At 38.7% G+C, this 10,144-nt stretch overlaps 1 protein-coding gene across 3 annotated transcripts in view; it reads right to left on the bottom strand.

The window, feature by feature from the left end:
- Positions 1-7,110: 7,110 nt before the first annotated feature.
- The window catches only part of CCDC91 (coiled-coil domain containing 91), a 342,014-nt gene continuing 338,980 nt past the window's right edge, over positions 7,111-10,144 (bottom strand). Inside the window, exon 17 of one of the 3 annotated variants that reach the window (XM_090043857.1) lies at positions 7,111-8,713. In XM_090043857.1, the coding sequence (XP_089899983.1) occupies positions 8,641-8,713 (73 nt within the window). In that variant the 3' untranslated portion in view covers positions 7,111-8,640. The remainder of the gene's footprint in view (positions 8,714-10,144) is intronic. The other 2 variants (XM_090043858.1, XM_090043859.1) reach the window with 2 other exon arrangements.

Genomic DNA, 10,144 nt, shown 5'->3' with positions numbered 1-10,144 from the left:
GGGAAAAAAGCCGCTCATCTTGGAATTTAGTACAAGGCAATGTGGGGTGATGGGGGGAGCAGGCAGATGCAGTGGCTCCAGTTTCAGCCCCAGCCCCAAACTTAGATCAGGGCCAGAGCCACAGCAATTGCTTTCTCCTTGTTGCCTCTGCAGCCCCTGCCTCCCCCTGCACACAGCCTCTGGACTCCCATGCTCCACTAACTTACCCTTGCTCTGGCACCAGCAGGCTCCATCTACACTCTAGCCTGGGGCACAGGGCATGGCCTTAGCCTAGCCTTGTAGCAGCAGTGCTGGCTCCATGCTGGGGTCCATCACAGGGCATGGGGTTCCAATAATTAGACTTCATACATGGAAAATTATATAAAATTTATAAATTGTCCATGTATAGAATCTAGTTAGGGGGAGGGGGAGAGAGACACTGTCTTAAACTCAGGGCTGCCTTGGATTCAGGTAAATATGCCATCTCTGACACAGTATCTGGATTAATTTCCATTTTACTTGGTAGCCTTAACTACTCATTGCTTTTTCTTGCAGATTAAGACTTTCTAATTCAGCTATAAGTATAAAAAGGAGCATGCCCGTGAGAGTAATGTTCCTCATCCCCATGTAGCAGGACTGTTAGCTTGTTAGCAAGCACTAACATGCTCATGCAATACATTTCCAAAGTAGCTCATGTCCCAGTCCTGGCTGAGCTTCAGCTTGCTGTATTTAGGTGTCAGTCTGTTGGGTGTGTGCTTTTGAGTTAGTTTCCTGAGCAAAGTACAGGCACCACCTTTGTCTATTACTTTCTGCCTGTTCTTGGTGTTCAGACCCTACTACATAACACTCACTTCTGAGAGCTAAGACCCCGTGGTCCAAATTCTAAAACTAGATTCTAAAACTAGTGCTGATTCCCCAGATTCTCCAGTAGCTTAAACACACCATTTGCCAGGTTTCCAACCCTGGAGGTAGGGGTGACTGGTGCCTCCTGAGTCCAGGGGAGCACAGTTTGTGGGCAGGCGTGGGGGCAGGCCAGAAGCCCCACATCCACTCTTATACTTCTGTGCTATGGCTTAATACTACCCCCTCAACACGCCGCTCGCTCATGTGGCAAAAAAAATGCCCCATCCTGAGCAATGCCGAATCAGGGGCCAATCTCAGAGGGGGCAGTCGCCTGTGCCTGGAGGCATTCCAACTTACAGTTTATTCCTTAAGGGATACATGATAGCTGAACCTGATGTTATAGAGATCCTTTAACAATTCTGAAACCAACCACTCTTTAGAGGGCACAAGAAGTCAAGTGAGCTAAACAAAACAATAAAAACATCTAAGTACATTGTCCTACCACACTTTCCTCACCATTCCTGAATGTTCTTTGGGCGTACTTCGAAACCCACCAGGGACATCAGAATTCCCCATTCCCTGCACGTGGTTCTTCCTGAAATATGGAATTTTTCTCTCTCCTTTGGAACAAGGTTCCTTCTTCCTCTGGAAAAAACAAACCCCTCTATTATGAAAGCATGCCTGTCCCACTGTTCTGTCCAACTTCAGCTGTATTTGCAAGTTCCTTTCTCTTTTTAAATCTGAGCACTAACTTTCTGCTTTGTTCACCCTGATTCTGTGGATATTCCAACCCTTCAAATGCCAGCCCCCTACCAACACGCTCACAGGGGCTGGGGAAAACTAGCTTTATTTAGAATGCAATTACTCTTTTTTCCCCCAGGTTCTGATAGTTTCTAATGACTGCACCACTCTAGCATCCTTAGCGTAAGAAATGCTAAGCAAACACATTTAAAGAGATCATAAAGAAACAGAAGCCAATCTTGTTGCCAAGCATGTTCTGAGTGCCATGCCAGTCCCCTTCCCCTGCTTGATCTGCTACTCTGCTTTTTGCTTCCTGCCCTCTTCCTGATATGTTTTGTGCTGGACAGAAGGGCTGCCAGTGTCACTTGTGAAAAATGTGCCACAGATTGGTTACACCTGTCATAAAGCATAGAGATGGACCATAAAATCAAACTGAAATTCGTAAGTTGTATACAGGCCCATCCCTTAAATTTGCATGCCTACATCAGCATTCCTAATGTCAGCAGAGTATAGTCTTGCTGTGAGATTTGCTCACTGAATTCAATGTAGCTGACACATGAAGGCAGAAGTCAACCCCAAAACCTACTGAACATACAACAGCAATTCTATTCTTACCTACACTTCTTAGAAACAGTGAATGTAATGGAGCTCTTAGACTGAAAGCGAATTTTGACCCAAGAAGAGCTATTTGTACATACAACTGAGTCCATCCAATGGCAGTTTACAGATTTGGTCATATTTTGTGTAAATGTAACACATTATGCACTTAAGGAATATCACAATACTCCTTGACAGGTAAAACTGATAATCAGGATGTGATGGGTTACTAGCTACCATACCTTATATTTTACAAACTCATTTTCTACTCTCATCAAGCCAAAGACAAGAATGGCACACAGCTGCTATCATTGATGCATACAGAGTAACAGAAGCTCATTTCAATATATGTGTAAACTCATCACCATTATTATTAATGAAACGTGTATTCTGGTAGCCTCTGGAGCCATTAGCTAGGTAGAAGCCTCCATTTTGGAAGGCTTTATAAAATGAGAGCTCTTGCTCCAAACACTTCACAATAAAAGAATTTTGAAAAGGACCTCATCATAGCCTCCTTTAAAAAAAAAAAAAAAAAAAGTATTTTGGGACCCACAAAACCCTGTCCATATTTAGTTGCAGGTGCAAATTTATGGCAGGGTGAAATCTTGACTTTGTTCAAGTCAACAGTAAAACTATTGCTGGCTTTTTTGGAGCCAATAGGCTTTGCAGGAACCAAAGATATAATTATAAAATTAAAATAGGTGAGCACAGTTAAGTAGTAAAATACCAAAAGGCTGATGTTCCTGAAACAATGTCCACAAAAATAGTCACTTTTGTGTCACGGGGACAGGCAACATTATAAGCTAGATGGACCAACTGACTGAACACATGACTGATCACTTCTCAGAAGTTACCTGATAGATAGCTTAATAAAGTAGTGGTCTGGGAATCTGGAAATCTCACTCAAAGTTAAAACTACAAAAAGAACTCTCTCCCCATCATAAAAAATGATTTTCTAAGAAATTCTGCTTCCATTATATTTTAGAGGGATCAAACACAATTTTCAGTGAAAGCAATTTTTCCTTTAGATGCATAGGGGGAAAAAAGTGTAACATTTTACTTTAGGAAGAGGTAGAGACTCACTAAACTGAGATCTGAAAGCAACCAACAGTTGCTGTAATACTGAAACATCAGAAGAAACATGCTAACAATTTATAAAAGGTCATTGATAATTGTTTGCTCAGAATTGTACATTGTAAAAGCCTCTTGTACTTTGTACTAGGTCTAACTGTCAAACTGTTTAAAATTAATGTTGGAAAAAAGCAGAAAAGCACACGTGTTTATTCGTTAATCCTTTCTTTGTGTATCAGGTTACTCATGATGGACAATGGAAAGAATCTAAAAACTTCTGTTTTTATGAGGAAGTTAGAAATGTGAAGAATTACAGATCACATAAACAAATATGAATCTCTGACGCATATTAAAATAGTTATAATTTCACAGGCATTATGTAAAACATGAATAAAATATTAATACCACATCCATCACAGGAAATGATCAGTTCTGAAAAATGATGCAACGAGTTTCAAATACCTACCCTGTAACAGACAAGATCAAAAGGAAAATGAATCATCTTTATTTTGGATTGCCAAATACCACACTGTCACTCGCACCTCTAACTCAGTGTTAGTGCTCCCAGGATATTACTGTAGGGCTTATTAAAGCAATGTTTTGTGCTTCCCACAAAAATGTCATAATCATAAAAACACACCATGTGCATATGTGGCAAATAGTATAAAGCAAGACTGACCTTTTGCGCCTCATGTTAGTGAGCTGGTCAGGACATTTTTAGATGTTGCATCATCATGGCAAATGAAATGGTTAGGTAATGTCTAAAATAAAAAGTCTATATACCTCAGCCCCTTCCTTTAGCTAATGAAGCATACACCCTCAAAGGGAAATACAGACTTGGTGTATGTGGGCGCAACTCCATTGACCTCCACGGAGTTATGCCATGTCTGTAAGTGGCTCAAATCTCAATTCAGAAGTAGTACTTTTCTTTCTCCTGTGATCTTATACTAGTCTGTGCTTCAGTTCACTTATTGTACAGGTCCCTGCTTCCTGAAGCATTAGAACAATTTTCCCAAACTGACCCAAAGGAAAGGAAGCATTCATTTAGCCTTTTCCTGAAAGCGCACTGAATACTTAAGGCTGAAATCATTCACACATAAAAAAGGTCTTTCAGATCTATATTCCTATAGTAATGGAATTAAAACGCATTGAATCCAAGGCAAAATTTTTATAAAGTTCAGCTGTTATAAGTTTTGGAGGTATATTCATATTGCTATGCTGTCCCTTTTCTTGGTAAAGAATTGTAGGGCATTGTGAAGAGGATTGTCACTGCAGGGACCGCAGATTATCTTGTCATATCTAAGATAGCTCTCAACTAGCTAACTTGGGTGCTGCTAGCAGCATGACCAGGATGGCATGGAGTTCAGTGAGGGCTGCAAACCTGACTGAGAAGCTGAATACATACTCAAGCAACTCCCTATTCTTACTACAATACTTGAAGATAGCATACAGAATACCCATTATGATTGTATATTAATGTGTATTATTATTGTGTATTATTGCTGTTCTGCCCGTGGCTCTTGGTAGAGGCTTGTATACATGAGGCCTAGGACCTGGCCTAAAATTTTGCACTGGGAGGCAGGGGGAAAACAGTATATGCATAAATGATGTCATATAAATGGGAAGCTTAACATGATAGCTAAGCAATAATTAATACTAAGTCACCCATATCAGATTCAGGACAACGTGCTATTCTTTGCCTCTTTAGATCATGAATGAAAGTATTAAGAACAGGCCTAACACTGATCTCATATAGTATCCCACCAGATATGGTGCCATTTATCATTTGTCTTTGGCTATGGTCTTTTAGACAGTTTTCAACACTCAGCATCCTTAACTGTGTTTTTTCTTAACAGGATTTTTCTGAACAACATTCTTAACAATGATTGTATATAGCAAGCATTAAGGGTTGTTATTAATAATACAAATAGAAACAAACCAATGTTTTATGCTGGAATCACACTGGGATAAAGGTTTTAGTTATTTCCCATGCCATTCTTGAGGGTTTTCTTAACATCTGGTTTTCCCCAAGCATGAATAAAGTGCTGAACCTGCCAAGATTATTTATACAATTATCAATAATATTAAAAATATTAGCATTTTTGTCTTTACTATAAAAGTGAAAATTCTTTCAAGATGACAGCAGGATCTCAAAGCAGCAGACACAGTCCCACCCAGAAAGCTTTAAATCTTATAGCTACCCAGAATTTGTCATTCTTGAGGCTGCCACAACAAAAAAAAGTGTGATGTCACATGCCTGGAGTTGGATGAGGGTTGGGGGGAAAAAAAAAAATGAAATGCTATTATGAACCACTCTGCAGTAAAGCAAAAGTAATGAAAAATAAAAATCAGCTCTCCAGCACATATGGGTAATAATGTTATTACATGCTGCAGGCATAGGGGTGGCTGTTTTCTAGGAGATGACACAGTTTCTTCCCCCGCCCACTAAGACTTGAGGCTTTGATTGCAATCCAATTCCTCAATCTAATTTCATATGACTGCGGTCTAATTCTGATTTGAATTTGTCACCACTTTCAGTAGCAGACACTAATTCAGCAGTTTTGCTTGGAGACTGGGGAGAGAGATTAAAGGGACTAAATCTGTCAAAGGTTAAAAAAAATACCTGCAGCTGCTTGATGTAATCGCAATATTTAAGCATGTTGATTAAATAGCAGAGGATGCTTACCACTAATGGGAAGAGTATCCCAATATAATAGCTGCCAATGAATTTTCGCAACTCCCACTGTAACTCCAGAAAATATTTCTGTGCTCTCCTTCATTCATTTACAGAGGAAAGCCCTTCTTGGATGAATCAGTAATGTCTCAGTTCTTTCGGATTCCTCATTAAGATCTGTGTCTGCTGCAAAATTTAGGTTGGGGGACAGTCAGATTAAATTTAAAGTGTACACATCACAAGTTGATGTAGTCACGTGATGTTATTACCAATATATATACAATCCTTCTGTTGTGTTATGCTTTTTTAAGTTAAAATGAAAGCACTTTCCAGTATCTAGAAAGTAAGGGGGCTCCACCTGGCATCGACTATGCAGCTGACTACTAATACTTCCCTTATGACTTTACTGGCTGAAAAAATATGATAAAGAGCACCTGGTAAGAGACCCTATTTAGATCACAGGTAAAGGTGAAGTGGACTGTCTGTGAGACATGGCACTAAGGTTGCTGACAGACATGGGGAAAAAAGCACTTTACCAGAAGCAGCAGCACATTGCCTTGACCCAGCTCTGTAGCATCTGTAGAGACTGGGTGTTTCAGTGTGGCTTTTTGGTGCTTTTATCTAATAGCTGATTCAGTCAGCTATTAAAAGTGCCAAAAATGCCCTACAAAAGTGCCCAATCTCTACAGATATTGGGAAAACTGGGTGCAACTAATGGACTGCCTCTTCTGGGCATGTGCTGGGCTCGGTGTGGGAGTGCTCTGAGTTTAAAATAAAGTGCTGTGTTCTTAGGCTCAAGCAGCCTAAGAAAGCAGACAGCTGTACGGTGCCCTGACTGGATTTTTCCAGCCTAGTAAGATGTAGTCCCAGGCAAGCCAAGCAGGTTGTGACAAGTACATAAAATACTATGGCAATATAACCAGAAGCAAAACAAAGCTTCAATCTGTGGGGCAGGTTGATGCGGTAAATAGTGCTCTAATACTGTTATTGATTCCTTCTAGGGTCTTGGAAGATACTTGTTCAATACAAACTTGAGTAACTCAGTTAGGAGATAGCCACAGTCAAGACAGCCAGGATCATCTGTGTCAGTTTCTTCTGACGATTTTCTTTAGGGAACCAGCTTAATTTTGACCTATTGGTGCTGTCAACAGCACTTCTTTCTCAACAGTATGAAAGGAAGTCAACTGGCCTCAAAGAAATAGCAATGACACTGGATTCATTAACTGGTAGGTGGCATCAACCAGTAAGATCAGCTGTATTTATTTCTGAAGTGACCTTTTATGTCATAAAGGAGATAAATAATTTTGATTTCAAATATCAAACGAAGCGCACAGAAAAAGACAAATAAAAAACTGCCTAACACATCTGAAAATAACTTCCTTTACCACATTTGGAGTTTCCTTTATTTGAAAGTCTAGTACATATGAAAAGCAAAGCATTTAAGGTAAAATGAAACAGACTACTAATGGCATGTCAAAAGTGAAGTATGTCTGTATACAGGAAACTTGCACAAAACAAATGCCCACGATTCCCTGTGGAGGCACAAACTTATTACAGGAGAGATCATTCACAATTTAGTTACATTCATGACTATGAGCAAAATACTCATTTTCTTGATTTGAATCTAAAATCTTCTAAACTAAGGCCCCAACTCTACAATCAATAGCGTGCAGGCATAACTTCACTTTCATGCTGTCAGTTGCAAGATCAAAACTTAATACCACATAGAAAGGACATTATAGTATTATTGGGAGTGTTACCACTCACATCCATGGGTTTTGAATCAGACACTTATGGTCACACCATTCTGGCCTCCTTACATAGGTGGGAGTTTCACCAAGGGCAGATGGAGTCATGCTGGAGGAAGCTGTGCAGCATTGACCCCTGTATGTTTTAATGAATCCAGTTATGATTAGGGTTGGTTACCAAAGTCTTACTTTGTTTAAGAAAAACAAAAATTATTTCTGGAATCATAATAGCTTTGAAGAACAGAAACAATATATAATCACAAGTTAGTGCCTGCAATACAAATAACTTTAAGGTTTTTTGCAGCAGTGTAAAAAGTTGTAGTGTTGGTATTTAAACATTTTAATTCCTAGAAACTATGATGTCTGTAAACGGTTACAAAATGTTCAGCAGCATTGTTACAATTTGGTATTGCTAACTAGCTCTTTTATGCATCCAAACACATCTCCTAAGGCCTAGTTTAGCAGGGCACTTGAGAATGTACTAAGAGGACAGGATGGATTTATATGCATAGTTAATTAAGAGCTTTGTTGAATCAGGGCCTATATTCTGAACCTCTGTGGTGTGTGTGTGTATACATGCACATGTGTGGTGAAATATTAATAAATTATATAGACATGCTGATATCTTGTAAATATCCCTAATGAGGCAATTTTATTATCCTCACTGTATTTGCCTAAAATATCAGTAATAGGCCCTGGAGACTACAAGGATGACAACATGTTCATAGCTTGAAAATTCTCCAATGATTTTCTTTCTTCTGTTTTTGCAAACTAATGATATTAATAAGAAAAAAATCAAATGAAATCTCCCAAAGAAATTTCTGACTAAACATTTTTCCAGTTCAATCTTCAAACAACCCTGAATATTTTATAATAAAAAAAGAGATCTAGAAGTAGCATTCACAAATCAAACAGTATCAGTTTTGCTTAAAGCATCAGTTTCTTTCTTTTGCTCTGCTGTGACTGGTTCTTCCTTTAATAAAGTGCTTAATTGTTTCTGTGCACATGACAGGAACAGTTCCAAACTGGACAGGCTACGCTGGCGAACAACTTGATCGAGCTGTTGAGTTAAAAAGAGAAAAGAAAGAAAAAAAAATCAATAGTAAAAGACACTTGGAATAAATATTAAATTACAACACAACAATACAATCCTTTCATAATGAAACACTTTAAAATGCATTTTGAGCATTTAGAATTCTTATGCAAATTGAAATATTATTACACTATTTCCTATGGATATTTTTCCTAAAATTAAAATGCATAGGAAAGGCTAAGCATAATTTTGCAACACCTGGATGTTTTGTTAGAAAATATTAAGAGGGCTAGACTATTAAATGCAAAACACTGGAAAAACTTACACAATCATGCATAGTACTCTAAGGGCGTGTCTCAAATACAGAAATACTAAAGCATGACGCAGTATGGGTGGTTACTGTGCCGTGGGCACTGTGCATAGTTAGACTTTACTGCTATGTTGCCGTAGCAGCGCACTATACCAGGGAAGTGTGCCACCACAGTGACATAGCTGCCAATCACATGTAGACCCATGATCGCTATGTCACCATTCCCCCTCCCCAAGTATCCTCCTGAGAAGTGTACACAATCAATAATGTGTTCTCAATAATTACCAATTGATATTTCCCACATAGAAGAGTCCTGCTCCATCAAGAGCTGGACCATTCCATTAGACTGACCAAATGATGCAGCTTACAGGAGCAGAAAAAAATGGAAGAAAATGCCAATATGAATGCTAAAAAAAAATCCACTAGTGCCAAATTACCACACATGTTCTGATATCCTAAACTATGTTTCTTTTCAGGATGAGTCATTCTCCTTCCAGATTTGTATTTCCCCTGGTTGAATTCAAAACTCTTCTGGTGATCTGAAAACATAAAGGCCCTTTGTATAATATTTTAATTCCCTTAATATACACCTTAACATTTAAATGTGGGAAAGAGTGAAAATCCTGGCTACCAGTGATATCAAAGGAAATTTTTACTGTTGGCTTTGAATATACTAGGATTTTACCTTGGGAATCAGGAAAAAAAGGCTTTTAAAGAAAACGCTTATGGCATAATGGAAGATGATATATGGCAGAGAACTAATTTGGTATTCAATGCATGTATAACAGTAGTGAAGTTCATGGAGGAAGGGAGCAAAAAGGATTGAAGTGGGCAGGAAGTAACACAAAGACATATTAATTGCTTATGTATTCTTATTCCTTTAAAACAAACTTTTAGCCATTTGGTTTCTTGGATTCACCAAAATTGTTCCTGGCATCTGAATAAAAAACAAACAAGCCAACAAACATCCATAGCTATGTCAGAGTTATGAGGGATGCTAAAACTAATACATGGCACTGCTGACCAGGCAGGAATGATTAAAACCATCTCACTCTGCAATAACTATACAACTTCCCACTGATTTTTTCCTTCTTTCAGGGACAATGACAACAGAAAGATTCAAACAATTAGGCTAACTGTAATCTGGA

This window comes from Crocodylus siamensis, chromosome 4 (genome assembly GCF_052110815.1).
Source record: "Crocodylus siamensis isolate JL-2025a chromosome 4, ASM5211081v1, whole genome shotgun sequence".
In the NCBI taxonomy this organism is placed as follows: domain Eukaryota; kingdom Metazoa; phylum Chordata; order Crocodylia; family Crocodylidae; genus Crocodylus; species Crocodylus siamensis.
Note: the sequence above shows the minus strand (reverse complement) of the source record. Positions and strands in the feature narration are given on the sequence as shown.